This window comes from Pinus tabuliformis, chromosome 7 (genome assembly GCF_031772625.1).
Source record: "Pinus tabuliformis cultivar Carrire ecotype Pingquan chromosome 7, CPIR1, whole genome shotgun sequence".
NCBI lineage: Eukaryota > Viridiplantae > Streptophyta > Pinopsida > Pinales > Pinaceae > Pinus > Pinus tabuliformis.
This window is the reverse complement of record NC_142293.1, coordinates 159,112,764-159,140,487: the sequence shown is the minus strand read 5'-3', so window position 1 is coordinate 159,140,487 and position 27,724 is coordinate 159,112,764. Positions and strand designations below refer to the sequence as shown.

General features: G+C 35.5%; 2 protein-coding genes across 2 annotated transcripts; one reads left to right on the top strand and one right to left on the bottom strand.

Moving 5' to 3' along the window:
• Positions 1-9,508: 9,508 nt before the first annotated feature.
• LOC149246338 (laccase-11-like) lies at positions 9,509-13,551 on the top strand. Its single transcript, XM_089455672.1, has 6 exons — positions 9,509-9,714; positions 9,862-10,013; positions 10,098-10,345; positions 10,435-10,563; positions 12,259-13,194; positions 13,321-13,551. The coding sequence occupies exons 1-6, from the start codon at positions 9,604-9,606 to the stop codon at positions 13,449-13,451; spliced, it is 1,707 nt and encodes a 568-aa protein (XP_089311798.1). The 5' UTR covers positions 9,509-9,603; the 3' UTR covers positions 13,452-13,551.
• A 4,108-nt stretch (positions 13,552-17,659) lies between these two features.
• Positions 17,660-23,166, bottom strand: LOC149246337 (uncharacterized). The gene is made up of 2 exons (XM_089440672.1): positions 22,136-23,166; positions 17,660-21,878 (listed from the first exon to the last, which is right to left on the bottom strand). Exons 1-2 carry the CDS (start codon positions 23,164-23,166, stop codon positions 17,660-17,662), a joined length of 5,250 nt encoding a protein of 1,749 aa, XP_089296798.1.
• Between the last annotated feature and the right edge of the window lie 4,558 nt (positions 23,167-27,724).

Below are 27,724 nucleotides of genomic sequence, written 5' to 3'. Positions count from 1 at the left end.
CATGATCTTTGCTGAAACAAGGTTTTTTTGGCTGCCACTATCGATAATGAATTGCAATGGTGAACCCTTCACCCACATCTGTGAGTGAAAAAGACGTTCCCCCTACTCTAGATCTTCGAGTTCATCCTTTTGGATCTTGGCGGTGGCAACAGTGACGCTAGGCTCCACATCAATGATCTGCTTCCCTCTGCCCTGCCTTTTGTCAGGTTCTGACTCAGGGTCAGAACATGCATCTGATTTTGAAGCCTTCAACTCGGCCACCAGCGACTGCTTGGTTATATTATTATGCAGGTTATGGGACAAAGATACAAATTTAAAGGCTCATCTACCGACGGAGATAGTGAACATTTGATGAATCAAATATAGATTTGATTGTTGTCTTTCAGTTAATTCATTTGAAAGTTTAGATCAAGCGAACAGAATTGGTAGGCGTCAATCGATCCGTGGAACGTATCAAATCTTTCACATATAAGTTCGTTTGAGATGAATCCACTCATCTCACAATGATATAAAATCATCGGACAGATCTATTTCCGAGTAGAGATCTATTTGTAATGGGGCAGAAAGCAGCTTCTTTTGGGTCGCTGTCCACATAATTTCTGGACAAGGGGTAATAGTTTCTTTCTTTCGTCCAAACCCAACAGACTTCTTTATTCTATTGTTTGTTCCAGAACGCATTACATGAAATATGTGTATTCTATAAAATAGTGGGGTAGATTAAAGCAAACGTTGGTCCAGATGTGGGACTCTTGTGGAACTCACACCACTTTCCTGTGTCCTTCTTCGGCTTCGTGGTGTTGTTCTTTTCTTGCGGCTTCGATGGGTTGTCTTGGGTCACCCCGCCTTGGCTTTGTCCTTTGGGCTTCGGATTTGCAAATCCAAAGTCTTGCTTCTTCTGTTTGAACTTTTGCTTGATTTTGACAGCGTATTGGTACACCGTGTCAAGCAAGGAGATGTCGAGGAACTACATCTCTTCCTGGATGTATCTGTGTAGGAAGTTGCGGTATTTGAGTACCAAATGCAGCTCAGAGTCCTTGATACCCAATTGTGTGCGAAGGGTATGAAAAATGTTTGTGAACTCCGGCACATCTTGGTCCTGCCCCTGCCACAGTGTGGTCCATCTGATGTATTTTCCCTCATAGATTTTGACAGGGTAGTACTGCTCCTTGACGACATCCTGGAATGAATCCCAAGTGGGTGTGACTGAAAATATTGAGCCCCTATTTTCATCCTTCTGCTCGTAGTAGGTTTCCCACCAGTCCTTGACGTGGGGGGTTGCTTTGAGAAGAGCGAAAACAATCTTTTCCTGACTTGAAAATTCATGAATAGGAAAATACCCATCTAGCAATTTGAACCATTTATCTACAGCATCTGCATCTATTTACCCTCAAATATGGGGATTTCAAAATTAACTTGTACCTTAAACGGTGTGGCGTTTCCAAAGTAGCTATTGGAAGCCGATTCGTCGCCTCTGGGTAGCCACTGAAAAATCTAGGCAAAGTTGTCCATCATCGCGTTCCGTTGTTGCTCGAGGGCTTCTTCAAGCAAGATTTTGATAGGATCTCTTGCCCCCTCGTCTTTCTTTTCATCCGCCATGGGAGGATGTCGAGATTTTCGAGGCTGGTCTTGCAAAGGTTTGACCAGTTCAAGCCCTAATTCCTTATATCACGACCTTGTTGGGGACATGCAAAGGAAAATAGAGAAAAAGTAGACCGCTCTGATACCACTTATCTAGATTTAAATAGGAACGCAACAAATTACAGAGACAACCATAAAAATAGATATGCAGCGGAAATAATACTTCATTTCATTAATGTAAAATACTGAAATATGCTTACAAACAATAATGGAAATAAACCAGCTAGGGTGATAGTAGCTTATCTCTGAGAAGAGATGTGGCGGTTACATGCCTCTGAACTGTGTTATAATGAGGCTCGAAGGCCTATTTATTGTTGAGAAACAATGTAAAACCCTTCACATCCCAAAACCTACCTTAGAAGATGAAACACCAAATTGTGGGCCCCGTTTGGGTAAATTGGTACCTAAATTTCCCGGGGTCGTAACTTTGGCGTATGATCTCCATTTGACGTGTACAATAGCTCGTTAGAAATATCTATCTAAGCACTACAACTTTGGGAAGGGTAACATCAGTACATGGCTCCATGTTGCCCTCAGATTTCCCAAAAAACGTCGTTTAGGGCCTCAAAATGACTCTGGAAGTTTAGGACTCGAAATATTGCTAAAAATAGTAAATTGTGCTACAATTTAGGAAACTGAAAAACTGAAAGAGATAGTTGTAGGGGTCCAAATGGGATAGGTGCGTGGCCACCAACATCCACTTGGATCATCACTAGATTGTAACCATCATCAATCAGAACATAATAGATAATTTATAATTGACTGAACCATATCAGACCCCTTTTCCTGAGTTTGTCCCACTGCTTGTTCTTCAAAACACCATATATGCAACTTTGCAGCTTCTAACTCACGTATATACGCGACTTATCCTCATAATAACTGCTTATGAGAATTGGAATGCTGAAGTTTTACACTTTCAACTTCCCTTGGGTCCGTTATGTTCGTAAACTAAGCTATGCCACATCTTTCTAACAACAATTCCTTCTTCTTCAATACCTTGGATTGTGATGATGTTTGCTCCTTTTGGTATGGTGACCGAAATTTTCTCCTGCATTCTTTTGCTTTATGTCCAAACTTGTTACATTCATAGCATATTACATGTTTCATATTCCTTCTATCGCAATCAATAGCTTTGTGACCAAACATATTGCAAGCAAAACAATATCCCTTAAAGTACTTGAAAACTGATGATCTTTTTGTGTGATGGTCTTGAACCATTCTACTTCTACATCTGGCTGCAACATGTTCAAAATTATGACATTTAAAACATTCAACATTATTTGTCAGAGAAAAGAAACAATTATCCCTTCCATAATTAGGTGGAAATGTTTTTCTTTGAAGTCTTTCTTTCCTTGTTTGTTGATGGGGTTGAACTTTTATCTCCTTGTTGAGCATTTCAGGTTTTTCATTGGAGTTCCTTACCTCATCTTGTGAGCTAGATTCACTTTCATGAAAACCAAGACCAGTCTTTATAATAGGCGAATGTTGAACTTTGATGATTTCATCTAACTTTTTTGATCCTTTAGAAAATCTAAGATTCAGAGTCTTTGTCTTTTCAAGTTCTTTTATTAGACTTACTACTTCACATTCTAACACTTCATTGTGTTTGTCTTTTTTAGTGAGTTGATGTGTCACTCTATTTATGATTGTATCCTTTTCCACCAAACTGATTTTGAGTTGACTGATTTCTTTAAGGAAATATTCCTTTTCGAAGGCATCTTTTTCATACGCCATGAAGTTTAATTTCTTGATCATCTTTATCACTAATGGACAAGCCATCACTATCATCATGAGTATAATAACTTCTATTACCTTTTGCATATATCTTTCCTTTGACATGAGGGCATCTAGTAGCATAATGACCAACTCTACCACAAGCAAAGTATTTGAATGTTAGCTTACCTCTGAATCTTCGGAACCCCATTGAAGCTTCTTGACAAAAGTTACCTCATCTTCTTCTGCTGAAATGTGTCCTGATTCATTGTGCTCTTCCTTTTCTTTTCCCTTCGCTAATTCTTTAAAAGTGGCTTCTCTCATATCTGATGGATCTCCTTTTCTCATTTCAAAGGAAGTTAGGATTCCATGGAGTTGAGTCACAGTAATAGTTTGAAGATCCTATTTTTCTTCTATGGCAGACACTTTTGACTCAAATTTAGAAGACAAAGATCTCAAAATTTTCTCAACTAAAGTAGCTTCCTTTATCTCTTCGCCCAGATTTCTCATATTATTTACAATCCCATCTACTCGCAAGAAATAACTAGAAATGCTTTCATCACTATGCATCTTGAGAGTTTCATACTAGATTCTGAGAGTTTGCAGTTTAGCACGTTTTACCTAGGAGTCACCTTCATAGCTTTGAATGATTCTCTCCCATATTTCCTTATCTGTGTTGAGCTACATGACTTTGACGAATTCTAATTCTGATAGAATTCCCAATAAGGAATTGACAACTTTGACATTGATTTCATAAGGTTTCCTTTCTGCTGGATCCATGGGGGCTGCTGCTGGATATTGATATCCTTTCTCCACAATTGCCCAAACATCAGCTTCAAGTGACTGAAGATACGCTCTAGTTCGTGTTTTCCAATATACCAAGTTGTTCCCATTGAAGATTGGTGGTCTGATAGATCCCATGCCTTCATTATTGTTCATTTTGAAAGATCTCCCTTCAAGTGATCAAGCTTCTTCTGAAGGACCTGCTCTGATACTAATTGTTGGAAATAATATTGAGAGGGTGGGGGAGAATCAATATTAGTCAAATCAATAAATTTTTCTTTTCATACTCTCATTTATATATGTCACTTCAATGAAGGTGAATCACGTGTACACGCAACTATATTTAAGGTAAACAGTGTATATCCAACAAACTTATGATTCAGTTAATTCATCATATGTTGATTTTCAATCAGTGCATTAGTACTTCATTAACCATATAAATAGTAACCACGTGCAGTAATAACAGAACAAACCATCATACATAAGAAACACACATGAACACCAAGATTTAAGGTGGAAACACAATGCGAGAAAAAAACCACCTACTATTGTCTTCTTTTAATATAAGAAAACCCTGTTTACAATCTTGTACTATTGCAGACTCATACCAGTACGCAGGCACCCACTTGTAGAAGGCTACAACCTTCTCTCGTTCTCCGGCTTATACTAGGAGGGAGCTATGACCCCATAGCTCTTATACTACACAATCTATTTACTAGTACATAGGTGCCGACCTACAGAAGGCTCCAACCTTCACTCATTTTCCCGCTGCTATTGGAAGGGAGCTCCAACCCCCTAGCTCTTGTACTGCCCGATATATTTACCAGTACGTAGGCACCAACCTACAGAAGGCTACGACCTTCTCTCTTCAATGTGGGACCATGTTTCATAAATTTTCAGATTGGATACTCCTACAACGCAACACCACAATCTAAAGGCCTCGTTTAAGCAAATTTTCATATTGGATCCATCAACAACACTGAAGCTCAAAATAAATCACCACTGCAATATAACGAATCATTGAAAACCTATCATCACTGAAGTAAATCACAATCAATCAATCTGAAGATTCAGAACACTATCACCAAAACACAGTTACCAGAACATAAAGCAGAACCCAAAATTCTGCATCAACAACCATAACCAACTGCAACTTCAAATATCATATTTCATAATGTATACGCTACTTTGATGTGCCGACCAGTGTGTATACGTGATTTTACGAAAGCGAACCAACGTACAGATCTACAAATGCTAACTTAAATCATCACAACTATTCCAGACTTCAGCCATACCCAGATTAGAACATTTACAGTGTAAATCACACGTTAGCATTCAAATCTAGACTATCCATGATCAAACCATATAATAATAATTCATTTTAGGTCTCATGATCCTGATCCATCATTAGATCTCATCCCCCATCAACCGCTAAGGTTCATCCTTAGTTCAAATTAAGCAAAGCACCATAAACCCATAGCATGCATATTTGCTTTTGATCTCACTCTTCATAAGGTATTCATTACTTACATACATTGGCCTAATGATCTTTTCCTCCTTATATAGCTTTAGGCCCTTTGACAATACCTTGGACAAAAACCACTTAGGACCAATACCTTGGGCCAAAGACCTAGGACCAAATACCTTGGACCAATACCTTGGACCCAAAATACCTTGGACCAAATACCTTGGACCAAAACCTTGGTTTTCCAACATGTATGCTCTTTTCCTCCTATGGGAGTGCCTGTATACATATACACTCTTTTTGTTCTGTGTGCCCGCGTGTATACGCTTCTTTGACAAAGTGAACCTGCATATACCTCTCTTTTTTCAACCTCTAGAGTCTGATCTGTAATGCTTTGTTGTTAATCTCTTGCACTATGAACTATCATCTGTGTGAGTTTCCATCAAGGACAACACCTATACCATAATGCCAACATATTCTTCCAATAAATCATAAGCATAATTTGGGCTATGGTTGTAAATCCTTCTATTCATGCTCCTATGAGAGAGATGAGGTAGAGGTTGCAATCACATATTCTGATGGATTATTCTCTATTGAAATGAAAGAAACTAAGCAATACTCTGAAACTAAAATAGATACAAATACACAAGGGAGACCTAAGTCACTGGGTTGAGACCAAACCCAAGAGCCTCAACCCTCTAGAACTAACTCAGTAATGAATCAACAAGCAAATTCTCATTATTGTTGAATCAAAGTCTAATACATCAAATAACAATCAAAATAACAGTGCTAAGTTTTTGAACTCAATAGCTACCTAGCTGAAAAAAAAAACTTAAATCCTAATGAGCTCTTCTACATGCTCATTTATATAAAATAGGGTCGCCATTAGTAGCTCGCTAGAAAATATGAATATTTGTCTCCTACAACTCAAGAATGGTGGCTCTTGTTTCTCATTACTTTCACTTGCTTGGCTTCCAATGACCTCGAGCTGGTGAGAGAGAGGGAGTATTGTGAACTTGGGTTGATTGAGGGAGTTAAAGAGATGGACAACCCCCTAGATTCTCTCCTTGTTGTCTACTTCAAGCCCCTGCATAGAAATCATCTCAAAAATTGCTCAATTTCTTGAATTAAATCATATTAGGCCACATGACATGAAAACATCTTTTATCCTTTTCACTAACCATAATATAACAAAAAATGTAAATAAATGTGAGAAAGAGATAATTCTAAAGCTAGAAGATGGCATCATGACCGTTATGATGCCCTTATTGATGATCCTCATCAACAACCACATTTACACATTAGTAAATATGATTGCCTTTTATATGCCAATTGACATATGAAAATAACCATTAAAATATATCAACAACATTTATATATTCTAATATATAAATGTAGTTGTGTTAATATTAAAATTATAAAATTCTTCTGAATTTACTTTATCTTTTTCAAAATTTTATATAAAAATACTATATTTCAAACTTTCACATCCATATAAAATATCACTCACATTTATATAAAATAACAGAAATTATACGTATAAAAAATTTATAATATATATTAAAAAAAAACTAAAATTATAGTGTATCAACCTACTTTATCATACAAGCCTACAACATTATTTCTAAAACAAATTCAAATTAGAATGATCACAAACATCATAAGTCCAACTCTTCACCAAATAGGCAAATAAAAAACTAAAATTATATTTACATTCAACATTGTTTATTAAAAATAATCCAAATTATATTTTAATCAAAACTAATTCAAATTAAAATGGTCACAAATGATACTTTATTCGGAACTAATCCAAATTAAAATTCTCACCTTAGCCCACCTCTTCACCAAATTCGGAGATTCCTCCAGCTCAAATACGACAAGGGGAATGAGTTCACACTCTAACCAATCACTTTGGCCACCCTAATCACAACACATTTTGAAATAGTTTTTGATACCGTACACAGATTTACGAGAAGGGAAAAACAGTGACGAAAATTAGAACCGAAGTGATTTTGCAATTGTGAATGATTAAGTCCACCAATCTGATGATGTCATAAATGTTTTTAGCAATCCAAACACATTTTTAAATAGTTTTTGATACCATACAAAGATTTCATACAAAGATTTCCGAGAAGGGAAAAACAATGAAGAAAATTAGAACCAAAGTGATTTTGCAATTTTTAATGATTAAGTCCAACAACCTGATGATATCATAAATGTTTTTAGCAATCCATGGTATGAAGTTCAAGTATTATGATGATGTCAAAAATACTGTTATATATAAATAATTATCAAGAAGCATCATTAGATTTTAAGGTAGGTATATATATATATATATATATAGATTTTAAGGAATATATATATATATAATATTATATGAAAGGTCGTGGAGGCATAGTGGTAAAGTCGGTCTCGTCATCATGGACTGATCTTGTGTTCAATCCCGAGCAAGGTCATAGTTTGTCGTGCGAGTAGTTAGTCTAAACCGGGCCAAGCCCACTAAATGGTCTTGTGTTCAATCCCGAGCAAGGTCGTAGCTCGTCGTGCGAGTAGTTAGTCTAGACCGGCGTCTTGTGTTCAATCCCGAGCAAGGTCGTAGCTCGTTGTGCGAGTACTTAGTCTAAACCGGGCCAAGCCCACTACCTTTTGCCCACGGGGCTTTGGATTGACCGTGAATGAGTGCAGCGATAGGTCACCGGTTCAAATCCCCATAGATACGTAGGTTAGTCTTAACAAGCAAAAAAAATATAATATTATATGGAACTGTGTAAACCATATTTTAATTTGTTATGAAAAAATTATCCAAATGAGTGCTTTTACCAACCAACCTGGAAAATATCTGTCTGTGAACACTAATAATGAAAAAAAGTGCCCACCAATCTCTTTCATTAAACAGTGGATTAACTTGTAATGAAAAAAGTGCTCACGTTCCTGTTCATCCAATCTCTTACATAATTAAAGAATGGATTACAACTCAGATTATGAAAAAAAATTGCATACTTTACCAAATCTGCTTGATGAAGCAAAGTCTTACAACTCGGATTTTTTTGCAAGGCCGGTTGATTCTAAATAGATACGCTGTAAGAAACTTAACTGGTAGACAACTTCGTCTTATACCCCTGGTAATGGAGTTGTTATTTAAACGTTGACTCATACTATGGACCACACTGTAAGGTTGCTGAGGCTCTCCACCAAGGTGAGATTTTCAATTTCTTTATTGTTTTACGTTATATATTTTCAGTTTCGTTACGTTATACACTACTGCAACTGCAATGATGAAGAGAGACTGATCAAGAATCTAACGCGGACACTCAGAAGATCCAAGGTATGCAGATGAGAGCGTAGGCTACCATCTTGTCCTTTACATGACCATTTCTCTACCAAACTTTCCTTTTCTGAAAAGCAAAAAACACCCATATTTGAAAATGGTACGAAATTGTTGGAAAGTTCCAAAATAAATGAAAAGACAATACGGGAAATTCTGTGATAGGAAGAAATTGAAAGGGTGGACGAGGTTGGGTCAGTCTGTTAATGCCTCTCGCTCAAGCAAGCCTCCTATCGTTGTTTGTTGAAACTGAACTGGACCGTGTACATATATGTTTCCTGGCACGGTCGATGGACCTAACTGCGTCGTTAATCTCCCACTCTCACCCACTTCCCTTATCAACCTCAACGGCAAGTTCTCTGGGAATGTTTTTTTTAAAATGTAATTAGGAAATTTTTTTTTTAAAATGTAACTATGAATTGACTTTCACAAAGTTGTGTGTCAGGGCGGCAATCTAGTTGTGACCTTGCACCAACTCAGACCAAACAATCCGACAAATGGTTTCTTCTGGACGTTTCATCCGATCATCTGACAAACTAACAGACTAATAGCTAATGTTCCATTTCTTGATATAAATGTATTTACCCTGTCAACAAGCCCTGCAACTCTGCTCGTTCTCATTTGTCTTTCTCAGAAATTTAGGTCTCTTTCATGAAAATTCACTTTGCCTGCAGAAGAAATGGTGCTATCAATGGCTGCATGCAGAAACATTGTTGTGAAATCGATGCTGATTGCTATGTTTCTGCTTCCTGCCGCTGTCCACGGTGAAACAAGGCATTATAAGTTTAACGTAAGTTTGCATTAATCTATAAGCATGGTGGATCCAAACTTAGCTTTAATGGATCGATATTTGACAACTTGTCGGATTATATTATCATGGACAGTTGTTATTTTTTTGTTGCTAAAGTAGCTGCAATTTTTACGGTCTGTGTAACAGATACAACTGAAGAATGTCACTCGTATATGTCACACAAAGCCTATCGTGACAGTAAATGGGGAGTTTCCGGGGCCAACTATTGAAGCCAGGGAAGGAGATACGCTGCTAATCAAGGTCACTAATCATGTCAAATATAACGTGTCAATTCATTGGTAATCTCAAAACACCTTTTCTGTTACTATTATTCAAATAATATTTGCCGAGACTTCAGCAACTTGTATATTTTACATGAACAGGCATGGGATTAGGCAGCTCCGCACGGGTTGGGCTGATGGACCTGCATATATCACTCAATGCCCCATTCAAACCGGCCAGACCTACATTTACAATTTCACAGTCACGGGACAAAGAGGGACACTGTGGTGGCACGCTCATATACTCTGGTTGAGAGCAACACTTTATGGAGCCATTGTTATATTACCCCCACCAAATGTGCCCTATCCCTTTGATCCTAAACCCCACAAAGAAATTACTTTGGTTCTAGGTGATATTCTGCTGCGGACCCCTTCTTTGTTATTCGAACTTAGGAGATTAATATTCTACCTGAACTTATTTAATTATTTGTTTATGCAGGTGAATGGTGGAATGCAGACGTAGAAGCTGTTATCAATGAGGCTCTGCAGACAGGAGGAGCACCAAATATATCCGATGCTCATACTATCAACGGGAAACCAGGAGAAATATTCAAGTGTCCAGTAAAAGGTAAAGTTAAGGGAAACAATAAATGTTGCGAGTGTACATGGGATTGGAAGGTAAAGTTAAGGGAAACAATAAATGTTGAAAGTGTACATTGGATTGGAATAGGTATACAGTTTGAGTGGCTTTTAAGGTTCAAATTTAGAGCGGGTAACGCGTTCTTACTTTCCTTTTATACACTTATTTAATATTGAGTTTATTTTTAAAATAATAATTATTATTATTATTGTTGTTGTTGCGGTGTAATTTAATGTTGAGCTTATTTTTAAAATTAGGTATCATTATCATTTTAAATTTAGATTATTATTATTATAGGTATTAACTATGTTATTATAAAAGTTATTTCAGATAAGAGATTTATTAGGTGGATATCATGTCTATTTAAAAATAGAGTTTTTATACATGTTTAATGTATCCATGCTAGATAGGGTCTTCATACATGTCTATAGATAGGGCTTTTATACATGTTTAGGGCTTTCACACATGTTTATAGATAGGACTTTCATACATGTTTATTGTGCCCCTGCTAGGGTAATGAAACATGTTAAAATCAAGTCAGCTTACTGCTGGTGTGGCCTAGGTTCAAGTGACTTTGAAGGTTTAAATGCCCAGATGGTTGTTTCTCAAGTCATAGGTCAAGTCTAGAAGAACACAAACAACTTCACAAACAAAAAAAAAGGAACAAGACTCATAATTTTAATAAGAGTTGTCTTTAGTAGGACTTTTTGAAAGCTTTTATGGGGTGGGTTTAATTTCTCTAACATCAAGGGAACCCCCACAATCGAAGTGCCCTATGAGTTTTTAAAGGTGCATACCATCAAAAAGGCAGTTTAAATAACACAAATCAAGGTGCCCTATGAGTTTTTCAAGGTGCATACCATCAAAAAGGCAATTTAAATAACACAAATCAAGGTTTCACCTCAATTTTTTCTCCGAGTAAAGTCCAAAAAGTCATACTAAAGACAACTCCATTTCAATTTAACTAAGATCCATCTTAACCACAAATCTATTAATATATCTTTAATATTAATATTAATATTTTTTATTTTTATCAATATATTGTTAAATACGTTTCATGTTACTTTCAATCTTTTTGTTTTCAATTACTTATTCTATTTGTACATTGAAATATTATATCCTTATTCATATTTATATATAAAATTAATATTAAAATAAATTAGTTAATATGAATATCAAAATAATTTATTTACTATCCAATTCAAGTACGAAAATATAAATAATCTCAATTTTTAAAAATTTAATATCAAATTCTCTTATTTCATATAACATGGAAATATTTCTATCATATCTCCTTTATAATATCAACAGAAGCACAATTCTAGTGGAATATTTTTCTATCATACTTTTAAGTAAAATTATATATATATATATATATATATATATATATATATAACATTATTTTTTTAACTTGAAGAATATTTTATTTAAAAAAAACGCCCAGAAAATTACACTTCCCCTACTAAATTTTATATTTATAACATTTAATAACCATTTAATTTATTTTAAATCTCCAATTATCAATGATTAATATCAACTGTATTAATCCATTCCAAGAATGTTATTGATAAGTCTTCTAAACTCAATTGTATTAATCCATTGCAAGAATGTTGAATGTTTCTGACCAGTATTCATTAGTTTAGAATTAAAACGAATCTTTAAATTCAATTATGTTGCTTCCAGATACCTTCACTCTTCCAGTAGAGCACGGAAAGGTTTACCTCCTCCGAATTGTGAATGCTGCACTCAATGATGAACTCTTCTTCGAGGTAGCAAATCATCAGGTCAAAGTTGTAGAGGTGGATGCAGTATATACAAAGCCCTTTTATACCAAAGCAATAGTGATTGCTCCAGGACAAACCACGAATGTTTTGCTCGAGGCTAACAAAAGATCTGGAAGTTATTTCGTGGCTGCTCGGCCATTTATGGATGCACCTGTGACAGTGAACAACAAGACCGCAACTGCCATTTTGCACTACATCGGCAGGAATTCTGAATCAGATATTCCCGCCGTTAATCCTCTCATGCCACGACTTCCTCTCCTCAACGACACTGCGTTTGCAACGAGTTTCACCTCCAAGCTCAGAAGCTTGAATTCTGTTCAGTTTCCCGCAAAAGTCCCGCAGACAATAGATCGCCATCTCTTCTTCACAGTGGGGCTTGCTGCGGAGTCTTGTCAGACCTGTAACGGTGGTGTCCGTGCTTCCGCATCAATCAACAACATAAGCTTCGTCATGCCCAGCATTTCTCTTCTGGACGCCCATATCTTTAACATCAGCGGTGTGTTCACTGCCGATTTTCCGGATAGACCCCCCACGCCTTTCAATTACACAGGCACACCACCAAAAAACCTAATTACATCCAAGGGCACCAGACTCAGCCGCCTTCCCTTCAACTCAACAGTGCAGTTGGTGCTTCAAGACACAAGCGTGCTAACAGTGGAGAATCATCCAATCCATCTCCATGGTTTCAATTTCTTCATAGTTGGAAGAGGGTTTGGGAACTACGACCCTAACACGGATCCTGCCAGCTTCAATCTCGTGGATCCTCCTGAGCGCAACACTGTGGGTGTGCCGACAGGCGGTTGGACTGTCATTCGTTTCAGAGCTGACAACCCAGGTAACGTAATGAGACTCTTTCTTTCCTTTTCAGCACCAGCAATATTTATTTCAGGTATATTATGATAATACTAATACTGTACGCTGATATACTGAGAGGAGCCCACTGTTGAAATTGAAATTACAGGTGTTTGGTTTATGCATTGTCATCTAGAAGTGCACACAACATGGGGATTAAAGATGGCGTTTCTGGTGGAAAATGGAGATGGACCTGATCAATCCATATTACCCCCTCCCAGTGATTTTCCCAAGTGCTAGTAGAACCAAATTCTAAATTCTAACAAAATTGTTTTCATTAAGTTTGGTACTCAGAACTTTCGAATTTGTATTTGTTTCCAAAAGGCTAATGTTGAGTTGTATTGTTCCAAAATTTATTCTATCATTTACTTCAAATATTTGAAATTATGCATCTGCTTCCCTATTTTACACCAAAACAGTAACAAAATTATGCATCTGCTTCCCTATTTTACAGCAACACAGTAACAGAGTGGAAATTGTGTTGACTTTCATCGGTGCTGACTAATTCATATTACTTTATAAATTTTAGTTTTATGTTTACTTTCATTGATATTTTAATTCACAAAATTATAATATCTATTCTTCATTAATAAATAGAGATCTAAAGATATTTATGTTCCAAGATCCTAATAATAACAACTTTATATGTTAATATCTTTATTTATAAAGATATTATTATTAATTATAAAAAAAATATTCTATTTAATATAGATTTATTTTAACTTCAGAATTATTAAGTATGGAGAGAAATTAAATCTGTCTTCATGTAAAAGTTTAAAATTTGTGAAAATGTTTGTATTTCTAGAGATTTGATCTTTTGGCGCTTATAGATCTGGAGTTAAGATGGATCTTGCATAGTTTGATATATATAACCTGTGTAGTCAAGACAATTACTTGAAGCTCCGTTCTTAGAGTGTAAAAACATAATAAGCTCTTCTATTATAATGTGAAACCCCATAAGAATATATAACTCTACTAATTTTAATGCTAATTTTATTGTTAATGTTATAGTTAGATCTCCTAAATAAAAGTTAATAACAAATGTATCTAAACTAGTTGTTAGTGCACTGTCTAAATTGAGCAACTCCATAAAATTTTAATGTAGACCAAAAAAAATATAAATAAAATGTAGGATTATTGGACCATATTTATTTATTTTTATTTTATTTTAAAATTTCAAACATTAAAAATCAAATGAACAAGATAACAAAAAAAACCTAAAAAAATATAATATTTGAAAGCTATGTAACAAATTGCGGAAGGTTGGTTGTTTCTCCCAAGTTTTAGGTAGAAGACATATATTCACCTTCATGTAGTGTGGCTTTATTGAAAAATTTTCTTTGCCAAATTAGATATAAAATTTCTTAAGGTTACACTATTTGTCCTAGAAATTAGGATTTATTTTGATCTAACTAAACTATTTTATTACAATAAATGTCTCATATTAATGACTAATATCTTTAAATATACCATATTATAGAATATCATAGAAAAACCCATAGAGTTTCAAAAACATAGACCAAAAACCTTCATCAAATTTATTATTCTATTTCAATTTTATTTAATTTTTAATTATTTTATTTTATTTTTTAAAAGTTTGTTTTTTTCATGTAATTTGAAAATTAGAGAATAGTACAATGGGAAAACCATGGGCTATGAAAACTTGGAGCCAAAAACCTCTACTAAGTTTACTATTTTATCTCAATTTTATTTTATTTATTAATTTTTTTTAATGTAATTTGACCAAGTCAATATATTTACAGTACATAACATAACATAAGTATACTTATGAGTATGAGATTTATGAAATATTCATATATTTAACTCCTACATGTCTATCTATCTAACACCTACACATCTAACATCTAATGCCTACGCATCTACCCCATGGCGTAAAAACTTAGTATTAAATGTTTTGTTAATGAAAAATATAAATAAGGCTTTAAAATATAAGAGTAAAACTAATCAATTTCAAATAACTATCATTTAAATTTTAATTAAATATCAAATTATTATTATTATTATTGTAAGTTATGCACTAGTGAGGCTACATCATAGTCATTTCTAAGGATAACATCCTCATAGGGCAAGGAATTGAACCAGTGAGTTAACATAAAAGTGCACCCACCATCTATCTAAGAGCCGTGGACTATTATTATTTCATTTTATTTATAAAGAAAATTAATAATTTTTATTTTTATTTTTTAATTTTTAATTGAAAAAAGAAAAAGAAAATTCTCATTTATTATTTTACTTATTTTATAGAATCATTTGAGATTATATCTATGAATAAAATATGTAAATCACTCTTAATGAAAATGAACTCTCTAATGTAATGATTAGATTTAAAAAATAAAAAATGTTATTTAATGTTGTATGTCCATAACATATTTAAAGAACTATATTGGATGGTTTGAAACTCATGGACTAAAAAGAAGTCTCATGTTATTTTTTCTAAAAAAATCCAATATACATATTAATATTGTTTAAATTAAGGTCTAAGGGGTATAAAGTAGATTGTGTTTTGTTAAGGCATTTCTTGGTGTAAAGGTTACTCGTTTGAAACTTTGTAGGAAAAAATTCAGCCATGCTAAGGATTGGTGTGGCCTAGGCCTCGTGTGATCCCCGAATAATTTTGATAGCTTAGATGCCCCTAGATCTAGGCTAATCAAACCATAAGTTAATCATATAACCATTTCAAGACTCACATAAACTAGTAAACAAAAAAACCTATTCAAATTAAAACTATAATATTAGAACAATAATATTTATTATATATTGGAATTACTTTTACCATTTTGAAAATAAATATAGATTCTATGATTTAAGATAAGGAAAAAAAACATTTCATACCTTTAACCATCTCAATTATTCTTTAATGCTATGAAGTTTTGCTCTAAAAACCTCCTCATAAAATATTGAATAAAAATGCAATTAATCCAAAATCTCTTTATAATCTATATTTTAAAATTAAACTTAATATCCATTACCTAATTTTCTTGTTTGAAACTAGATGTAGTTTCATGAAGTTTAAAGTAGCGATGATACATATTTATGTTATAAAGATAAATTGCTTAAGTTGAAAATTTGACATTGCTACTAATATAGCAATTGCCATAACAAGTTTAAAATAATTTGGAACAAAGATTCTTATAATAGTTGAATTATTATATCATGAATTTGATAAATTATATAGCTAAATAACTACATTCAAGATTTAATTTAGCATATCAGTGCCATGAATTTGATAAATTATATAGCTAAATAAGTACATTCAAGATTTAATTTAGCATACCATTGCTACTGATAACTTTAATTGAATTGAGGCTTCTGTGATTTATATCAAGTTTATGAGATTTTTTTCGGCGTAAATCACATGATATTTCATTTGTTGACGCGTTTCAAACCAACCAGTGTGATTCATTGTCAGGACAAGTTGAAGAAATAGATCTAGCTTAGCATATTAAATAGTAAGAGCAGAGCTTCCAACAACTATATTTCTTGACCAGGTAACGGCTATATTGTCTAATAACAATCTATGTCGGCAGAAAAAAAGAAGAAAAAATCTAATAGAAATCTATTACTTTTTTATTTGCCCTGGAGATAAATTCGATAAAAAATAAAAAATAAAAATAAAAATAAAACAATCATGCAACCTCCCATTTACGCTGTAACCACAAATATCCTCCTATCCATCCCTCATCTTCACCTCGCGGTTACTCGAACTCAAGTTATGTTCATGAGTAATCACACGAGTTACTAGAACACTACCGGGTTAACATTTTAAATTTTGCATTATTAATCATACTTTAGAAGTGGCTTGATTCCAAACTTCTAATAGGTCATAATTTTTTTCATACATTCAATTGATAATTTTAATTATTGCCATTATCTTTTGCTGTCATTCTATATTTCGAAGCTGGTTTTTGAATATGCCCGATATTTATGGAATTCTTTCTTGCTTTTCTCACATAATTGATTCATGATCTGGGGTTTACTGATTTAAAAGCTTTGAATTCGTTTTTCACCTCCTTTCCAATTAAAAAGATGCCAGCATCATTTATTCTAATACTAGATTATACACTCGTTAAAATCAACATAAATTCTCTCTCTTTATTCTCTGATTTCTTGTTAAGAGAAAATTTCTTGACCAAGCATTTTAATTTTTAAATAATCCATGCCAAGGGTCATGGGATTTTAAATAAAAATTTCATATTTTACATTCCACTATTTACTTATTTAAAATTAGGATTATATATATATATATATATAAAAGATTGAAAGAAGTATCCTTGATTTTGAATTATATTTAAATATCAAGATTTTTTTTTTTTAACTGTAACGGATATGGGATTTTATTGAATCTGGTGGAAAAGGAGAGGGGCTTTGCCGAGGCAGCCCTGCTTACAACTTGCTTGTGCTTCTAATACAGCTGCTATAACTAACTATTATGGAGGAGTTTCTATGAAGCTATCCTCATTGATGAAGAGCCGCCCTCTGTCCAGTGCGCTACCTTTGTTTGCCATCAAGTCCGCTTCGGTGTTTGAAGTTCTGAGAATATGATATAATTTGGTGGATGCAAAGTATGAAAGAACTCTTTTTAATCTTTCCAGATTTCTGTTGAGACCTGCATTTCGGAATACCTCTCCATACCTCAACTTCTTTATGAGAATCTCTGAGTCTCCAAAAATCTGAATATCCTTGATCCCTTGTCCTCTGGCAATTTGGCAGGCTTTAAGGAGGCTGAGAAGTTCTGCTTGGTTGTTGGTCTTCACGCCGAGGCCCCAGTAGAAAATATCTCTGGAGCGCCCTTCTGGGGAGAAGATGATCCCACCGGCACCCGAGGGGCCAGGGTTTCCTTTAGAAGCCCCGTCAAAGAATATTGTATGAGTGTTTTGAGCTCTCCACCATTCTTGGAATGTTTCATCTGCATCTCTTTTCTTCCAGGTTGGGTGTTCTAGATTAGGTGCAAAGAGAGTTTTCCTATTTTGCAGAGTAAGCTTTCCAATCCAACGCTTCTCTACCTGCTGAAGAGTTGCATCTTCTTTATAGTACTGTTGCTGCACCGTCTCTAGGAGAAGAGATCTAGCCTTGGCTGCTACCTGCAAAGAAGTTAACTGGTGTTCCTTGAAGACCTTCTGATTGCGGGCCAACCAGATTTTCCAGCAGACAAACTTGGGCAGAGCATTCCAGATTTTATTCCAAATCGACTTTTGCGGTATGTGTCGAGAGTACCGACGGCTCCATTCAGAAAAGAGGTCTGGAATTGTTATGTGAGCCGGAGAGGTTATATGTAAATCATGAAGCGTATGATCCCAGACTGCCTTTGCGAATTGACAGTCAATGAATAGGTGTTGCACAGTCTCGGCGTTGCTTCTGCAGAGGGCGCACCAATGAGGGCCAGCGAAACTTCTTTTTGCAAGATTATCGCCTGTAAGGATCTTGTTATGGATCAGAGACCAGACAAAAAAATTGATTTTCGGAAGAGCAGTGGGATCCCAAATGTTTTTCCAAAACGCTGGGCTGTATTTGTTGTTTCCTTTTATTTGATATGCTTTATATCCTTCCGCTGCAGTGTAATCGCCAGTATGGCCCCAGCCCCATCGATCTTGTATTGTTCTGTGGATCGGGGCGGCCTCTTCGAGCTGCTCCATAAAAATGTTCAGTTGATGCTGTAAATGGGCTGGAGGAGCAGGGATTGCCCAACCTGCCCAGTCGCCTCGCTGGTCCCATTCTGATATGTCATAGAGACTTGACTTCCCGGCAGAGGTTAACCACTCCTTAAAACCTGCGATTTCTTCATTATCCCTTATGGCATCTCGCCCCATAATCCTGTCGTTCCAGATGCTGGTTTTCTTGCCATTCCCCGGTATTCTATAGATTTTACAATTGAATATTTTGCTGCTCTTGAGACAGAGCTTCCACAAAAGAGTGCTGTTGGCTGTGTGGTCCAATCGAAGGTTTCTCAACTCATCGCTGGTAGTGTATTTTGAGCAAAGAATGGCGCTGACAGGGTGACTTGGCTCTTTGTACATTTTCCACAGGATCTTGCTGCCTAGAGCAAGGTTGACCAGGGAAGGATCTTTGATTTGCAGACCTCCTTCATCGAAGGGCTTCTTGACTGTTTCCCAGTTGACCAGGTGCAGCTTCTTGTCATTGCCCCTGCCCCCTTGCCAGAGGAAATTCCTAAGCAGTGAGGAGATTTGGTCCATGATATTTCTGGGAGCAAGCAGAAAGGCAGCTTGGTAAATTATTAAAGAAGAGAGCTGTGATTTGATTAAAACGACCTTACCTCCTTTTGTCAACCAATGGCCTCCCCATTTCGAGATTTTGGCTTTGAATTTGCAGATTATGTCACTCCACAGCGATCTTTTGTTCACTCCTGAGATTATGGGAAGACCGAGGTATCTGATGCTCTCCCATTGTGAATGCCCTTTGAATCCAAGAGTGTTGGCAATATTAATGAGATCCTGATGATTTGTATTCCAGCTGAAGACTTCGCTTTTGCCTTCATTTACCAATGCTCCTGAGACTTTGCAGTAGTTCCTAATGACCTTGCCGAAGGCTTTTGCAATTCTGATTGAGGCACCCCCCAGAAGAATCGAGTCATCTGCAAATAAAGCATGATTAATGGGGCTTAATCTGTTGGAGGTTTTGAGGCCCGGGATGGAGCCTGACAGTCTTTCATCTTCAAGTTTTCGGCTTAATGCTTCTGCCATTATGATGTAAAGATAGGGAGAGAGCGGGCATCCCTGCCTGATGCCTCTCTTCGCTTTAAAGAAGTTTGCAGGTCTGCCATTTATGAGTGGAGCTATCCATGGATTGTTCATGCAGGCTTTTAGAAGATTAACAAACTGATTGGAGAAGCCAAAGGAAAGCAAGACTTTGCTGAGAAATGCTCTATTAACTCTGTCAAACGCGTTTGCCATATCTAGCTTTATTAACATACCTTTCTCTTTTCTCTGCTGGCTTGTGTGAATGGTCTCCTGAACTTGGATGACATTGTCAAGGATGTGTCTACCCTTCACAAAACCTCCTTGAGATGTGGAGATGATTCTAGGGAGCAAGGGCTTCATTCTATTGGCCATCAACTTTGCCAAGATCTTATAGGAAGCATTACATAAAGAAATTGGCCTGAATCTGGCAAAAGTTTCCGGATTAGAGTCCTTAGGGATCAGAGCTAGGTAGGTTGAGTTGGTGCTACCACCTACTTTGGCTTTTGACATGAATCCCCTTACCATCCTTTGGAGGTCATATTTTATTGTGTCCCAGCAGACTTTGTAGAAGTGAATGGAAAAACCGTCCGGTCCGGGGGCCTTGTCGGAGTCCATGGACCAGATGGTTTTGATAATTTCTTCCTCTGTGACAGGTTTACATAACTCTGCATTGTCCTCAGGCGAAATTAAGGAGGGGATGTGGTTGAGAAATTCTGTTTCCTCCATTTCTTCACCTTGATCATCCGAGTTGTAGAGATTCTGAAAGTGTTGTTCTGCAGCTTCTTTGACTTGTTGATTGCCCTTGCAGATTTGGCCCGTCATAGTCTTTATTTCTGTTATGTGATTCCTTGACAATCTGGCCCTGTACTGCCGATGGAAGAAAGAAGTGTTGCGGTCCCCTCCTTTTAGCCACAGGCTCCTTGATTTTAGTCTCCAATATTCTTCCTCGTTTCTGAAAGATTTATAGGCTGCTCTCTGCGCTCTAATTTCCTTTTCCAAGAGGTTTTCATTAATGATTTTGCTTTCCATATTATTTTGCAGGGAATGCAAGGCCTGGACTGTTGCAACTCTTAGAGAGGTGGGGTTGGGCGCTGGTTTCTTGATCCATTCTTTCAAAGCTTTTTTAGTGAGCTTCAGTTTTTGCTCCCAAACAAAGCTTGGGGATCCTGCGATGGGGATGTTCCAGGATGCTTTCACCGTGTCCATAAAGCCTTCTCTTTCAATCCACTGAGGAGAGAATCGAAAGGGGATGGGGCCCAAGTCTTCTTCATCTTCTAGACAGAGCTGTATAGGCTTGTGGTCCGAGGACAATTTGGGCAGAATTTTTGATGTTATGATTTTCTTGTTCATGAGGAGAGATTGCACTAGGAAGCGGTCGAGCCGAGCAGAAATGTGATCTGTTCCAGATCTATTATTTGACCAGGTGTATAAGCCGTGAATTGGATTGAAGTCTTGTAGATCCCAAATCTGAGCGAGTTCCTCCACGACACCCACCATGGGGTCCTTATGGTCAGTGCCTCCTCTTTTTTCTTTGGCTTTCAGAACAATATTGAGATCACCAGCGAGGATGATGTTGTTAGGGGCTTCCTGTTCGAGGAAATCTGCCAAAGACTTCCAACAGTCTCTTTTTTCTGAATAGTTGACTGGAACATAAAGATTGACCAAAGAGATAGTTAACTTACTTGGAGTGTGGGTGATTTCTGTATAGATCCAATGCAAGGTCTCATGAGTGCTGATCAGCTGGAATAGTTCTCCATTCCAGAGCGTTGCCAGGCCTCCCGAGGATCCCCGAGCGCTGACAGCTATGCCTGAGTTTTTCTTCCATTTTGAGTTTCCGGTTTCTAGCAGGGCTTGTCCTGCTATCTTAGTCTCTTGGAGCATGAGGATATCTGCAGGTTCCGATTTTAAGAGGTCCTTAACTGCTTCGACTTTTGCGGGGCTCCCCAGTCCTCTGCAATTCCAAGAGACTAATTTCATTATTTACCTATGCTTGGGGTGGAACCGCCCTTGGAAGTCCTGGGCCTGTTACTTCTCCCGATTGTCATTTCTATCGTGGATTGGCTCCCTTGGGTTTTGAGCCTTTCTGCTTCTTCTTCTCTTTTTTCTTTACGGGATTTCCTTCCTGGTCTTTTTAATGGCCTCTCAAAGAGTTCTTCTTCTGAAGACTCAGAGCTTATAGCTGGCTTTTTCTTCGCGATGTCAGCATACGTGGGGCTTGAGGGGCTGCCTTGATTGGCTTCAATGTGGATGTCACCTCCTACCTCTTTATTTTTTGGTGGGGTTTCCTCAGGATTCTCATTAGCCTGAACTTTGGTCGGCGGATCTGGTTGTGCCTCCTCAGATCCTTTTTCATTATCTCCTGTTTCCTGAGCTGGGGTATCATTGTTCCTGTCACTTGTTGGAGCGCTTTTTCCTGTGTTTTTCTTTGCTTGGACTGATCTTTGGACTAAGGTCCATTGTTCTCCATTCTGTTTCTCAGCCTGTTCCTCTGCTTTCTTCTTACAGTTTTTGGCGAAGTGGCCGTAGCCATGACAGTGTCTGCATTTAAATGGGAGCTGTTCGTAATCAAGCTCTTGGATGTGCGACCATCCTGCCACCGTGAGCTTGATCGCTTCCGGCAATCCTTCTTCGAGATCCACTTCGACGCAGATGCGCGCACAAGAGTATTGATCTCTTCTTACTGCCTGGTCTATATACTTGCCTAGAGCGTTCCCAATGGTCTGAAACGATTTTTGGTTCCAACAGTGGAGGGGCAGATGGGGAAGTCTTACCCACACCGGCACCGCGGATGGAACATCTTGAGAGGGATCAAAGTCTGGATTCCATTGATTTAGATAGAGTCCCTGCGGCCCCATGAAGTAGGGGCCATTTCTGAATATTAGGCTTCTGTCTTCTGAGCATTCAAAGACAAAGACGAAGTACCCTTTGCCCACGAAGTAACTCTTCACTCCATTTTTTATGAGAGATTGCCAGTTTCTTTGGGTCCATTCCTCCACAGATTTGGGAGAGGGCCATAGGCCTGTAAACTGGCCAATAAGGCCTTTTTCAGCCAGGTTCAGAGCAGCTTTGCAGGTATCCTCCTCTGGCAGGGCAACAGAAGGGATAGATTCCAATCTTTTTATGAATTTTTGCTGGGTCACTGAAGGTTGCCGAACTGATCCATTCGCTATCAGGTTCATAAATGCTGAAACTTCAGGGGGCGGATCCGCAGGGGGAGAAGGGCCCTCAGGGGCCTCCATCTGACAGCAGAGGGAGGCAGGGAGCTGTGCGCTGGGGCGCAGCAGCCAGGACGGCGCAGCGGTCTCAGAACCCTAGCTTGGGCGGGCCGAGCTGCAGCCAGTCGAACTAGGATCTCAATTTTCAATACGAGAGAGAGAATTATGTTGACCTCATAAAGAATAATTAGTTTAAAATATCAAGATTTTTAAACATGAAGAAGAATCTTGATTTTGTGTTTCTTCACCTATGTGGTGATCATATTTTATGAATATGAGATAATAAAAAAAAATTATTAGATATAAAATAGCCATATATAGGAACTAAGTCATATTTCCCTCAACAGATAATTGTAACCCATTTATATGAGAACTGGAATAACGCAAATAAGGTGGGAATATTTTCTTTGTTGGGAAGAGAGTGGTTAGAGTAAGAGGGTGTTTAGAGTAGAGGTTATATTAGTTTAATTACTTTAGCACAATTTTAGTTATTAATGTAAGTAGGTTCTCTTTTCGCAAAGATAAACTATAGTTGTAAAATGTGGGGGCTGAAGTTAAATTATTAATGTTTTTAAATTTTTTGTAAATTAGCATTTTTCTTTATGTGATTGTTGAGATATTAATATTTATTAAGTATAAATCATTTTGTCAAATTTCTTTCCATATGAAATGGAAATTAATAGTTTTTAACTTTGCTTATTATAATATTTTATTCTTAATATAATTAATAATTTGGTTCATATTAAGCAATAAATATATATATATATATATATATATATATATATATATATATATATATATATGTGGTTAACATCAATTTTCCTTAAATGAAAATTTATGAATTTAATTTATATTAAAAAATATATGCATGCATGTTATAAAATAGTTCATGCAACCAATTGTGAATAACAACAATATGAAATTTAACAATGTACTTAACTAACTAATATGTAAATTGTCAAATTTTTGGTTGAAAGAAGTGGAAATGATTATTGAAAAGTTGATGAAAACATGACACTAATAGTATTGGTGAGATAGTCTAGATCCTAAAGAGATGTTGAATAATCTTATTTCATAGTTGGTATTCATTGTTTACACAAGAAAATGAAATTGATTTTTTTTTCTGAAGAATAATGATAATAATGTTTATAGTGTATTATTCTATATTTGATAAGTATTGAGATGATTCTCAAATTGATGATGTTTCATGATATAATGGTATGAGGATAATGATGCACATGTGGTTTATATTCATTTTGTTTGAAATGCGTAATGTGGTGTAGAAATTATGATGTTATGATATGAGGTAAATTGACATCTGGTTCACTTATTATGTGATGATATGTCTTTGATGTTCATATGTTGATGTTGTAACTTATGAGGATATTATGATGTGAAGCATGTGGTAATTGCAAGCAAATTTTATAACATGAGAATGTGGTAATTAACAATTATGTTATGTTATCATGATGACATGCAAGAGTTGGCATGTAGATTATTTTATATGATACTATGATTATAACTAATGTAGTGGTTGCATGTTGAGATGTGGTGACTGACAGAAACTCCACAAATGGGCCAAAAGGGACGGTTTATTCGATGATCTCGTGGGAGCCCATACCTGCGAGGGAAAATATGTAACACTATATCGGTTGGGGACATACTCAATCAACATTACATATGCCAATAGTTCCTTTGTCTTGTATAGCTCTTGATGGATAGCGTTTGAGGGGCTATGGGACCTATTGTGGTAAAAACACAACCCCCCCATTATTGATTTGTTTACTTCAAATAATGAGAATCCTTTTTATAAAATTTTTGGCTAAACACCTTTTAAGATTTTTATTTAGTTGATTATCCTACGCTTTTGTTAATTTTTCGTTTTCTTTCGATTCTTGTTTTGAATGCTTTGTTAGATTTGATTTTTTATAAGCTTCCCATTGACATTTGTTTCGCCTCATTTGGTCAACTGGTTTGAAAATGGTACTTCTTTGAAGTCTCGTCATTTATCTAGCCTGGGTTAAAAATGCAAAAAGAAAATGTACAATATTGCATTTTGTAAATAAATTAGTTCAATAATGCATTTATTTTAAATATTAACCCCTAGTTAGTTATTACTAACATTTTTCATTTTTCAGCCAAATCATGAAGTATCGAGATTTTAGTAATTTACTCCAATTTCCAAATTGATTACTAATCTCAAAAAACCAGAATTTCGAAGTGGTTGTAGTTTAATTTTCATTTTTATTAAAGTGACTGTAGTTTATAAACTAAACTTCATTAAAATAAAACTAAAATAAAACAATATAAAATTATATATATATATATATATATATATATATATATATATATATATATATATATATATATAGCATCGGGAGTTCGGATCTGATCGCATCGGAGCTTTCATATATCGTAAGTTTAACAAATCTCCGAAACCCCGACCTCCCGATTTGCCGATTGCCGATACCCCTCATATCCCCGATCGCCGATCCTTAAAATGTCAGAGAGCATAAGTTTCATAAACCTTGGTTTTTACTTAATGTTTCAAATTTACTCATAGGTGAGTAAATGAGTAAACATATGGTGAGGATAGTTATAATTTAAAATTAGTTTAAAGATTTAATATATTAAATTTTAAATTAAATAAATAAATTAATATATAAAATTTAATTAATTTAATTAAATTAAAATTTAATTATTATTTACATTATTTAAATTAATTAATTTATAAAATAGTTAGTTAGATTAAATGATTAGTTTAGTTTATAATTAACAATTAAATTAAAATTAATTATTAGATAAATAGAATTTTAATTTACGATTAAATTTTTAATTAAAAATTTTGATTTTTTAGCTCAACAACAGAAATTCCAGAATAGTGCCAGTTTTGACTTATCAACTTTGAAAGCTCATAAATTGAGTTATACTTGGCCAAATGACGTGGCTCATTGGAAAGAAAAAATCAAGGAGAACATTTCTAAGGAGGTTTCACTAACAGAATTGGTAATTTATTGGGTCAAAAATCAGGCAGAAGATCAAGCTACGAATTTATAAAGAAAAATCAATTTTCTGAGTTTTATTTTCTGTATTTTCATTTGTCCAAGCCTCTTCTCAATGCAGATCCATTCGTCAATAATATCATTGGCCAATTAAATCATCCCAAGCATCAATAGAAAGTTTATATTTTATTTTCAATTATTTAAATTAATTGCATTTGATTGGATTTGTTTTAATGTCAGAAATGATATTTTGATTTTATTGTTGCATCTTAATTCATTTTTTATTTATTTTTATAGGAAAATAGTTTAAAAGATATGGAGAAAAGAATCTCAATCAATGAGAATGCTCCAACAATTAAATATTAGAATTTTTTGGCAAATAAAATTGGATTGAGCAGATTTTTTCTTCAACAAATTCTCCTTTCAAAATATTTTTGAAAATATTATAAATAATAGATTGCAGAATGTAATAAGGGGCTGCTCTCCTTTGCAATTTTAGGCTTCTAAAAGCATTTCTGTAATAAGAATTTAGAGTTGTAGGAGAGAGGAGAGAAAATCTCAGATCTGGGGATTATTGATGATTTTTCCTTTGTATATTGAATTATGCATGAAGGACAAAGTTTGCACTATTGTGGCTTTAGCTTGAAAGTAGAAGTTTAAGCAATGTAAAGAGCTGTTGGAGACTAGGGATAGAGAAATGGATGCAATAAATTGGTATTTTTAATACTACTGTTTCAAATATCAGTTTCATTTTTATGGTAACAGGAATGTGTTATTTTATTCATGGTTGTGCACTATTGTCAATATGAGTAATTTGTCTAAATGTTGTTATTATGTATTTCTGTTCTTATGGATTAAATTCTGATTTCTGAGTAACTACTTACTCAGAAATCTGTCTTATAAAATAGATTTATTAAATAGTAATATGTTGTGAACTATTTCTGCATATTATTGTTTAATTATTGGATTTACTGATTTGATAATCAATATCATTTTTATGAATTACTTCTAGGAGTGTTGTTGGTTTATTATTTCAGTTAAAAAGTCTCAATACGATGTGTTTTGGTATCCATAATATTAGTTAATTGAACTACTTCATTAACTTGATATTCATTATAAACAAGACATGTTTAAATCCCAATACTTTAAATATCTTGCTCTTGGTTGGGTTAGATCTATATCTGCCTATTTGAGATAGGATTAAGTTAGTTTCTTTTGCTTGCATCTTAGAATAAGCTTGCATTTAGATTAAGTTCTACTTTTTTTAAGTCCTCTTCTCAAAGAGGCAAAACTTTAGTTATGGCCTGGCTGAACCCAAATCAACTTAAGGATCATTCTCTTGCTTGATCAGCGAGAAGAAGTGATCTGATATCCCTGTCAATTGGTAGTTAAAGATACATCATAAACCAATAGCGATATGAAGAAGGTAAGTGGACCTAGTTAAACCAGTCAGAGCCACCACACCAAACAGAAAAGGAGCTGTTTTAAGGTCCAGACCGGGTGGTTATCCCCCAATGTTGTTGCAGTGATTTTCGAAGCATCAACATTTTTGGCACAAGAAAGAGTGTTGGCATTATGAT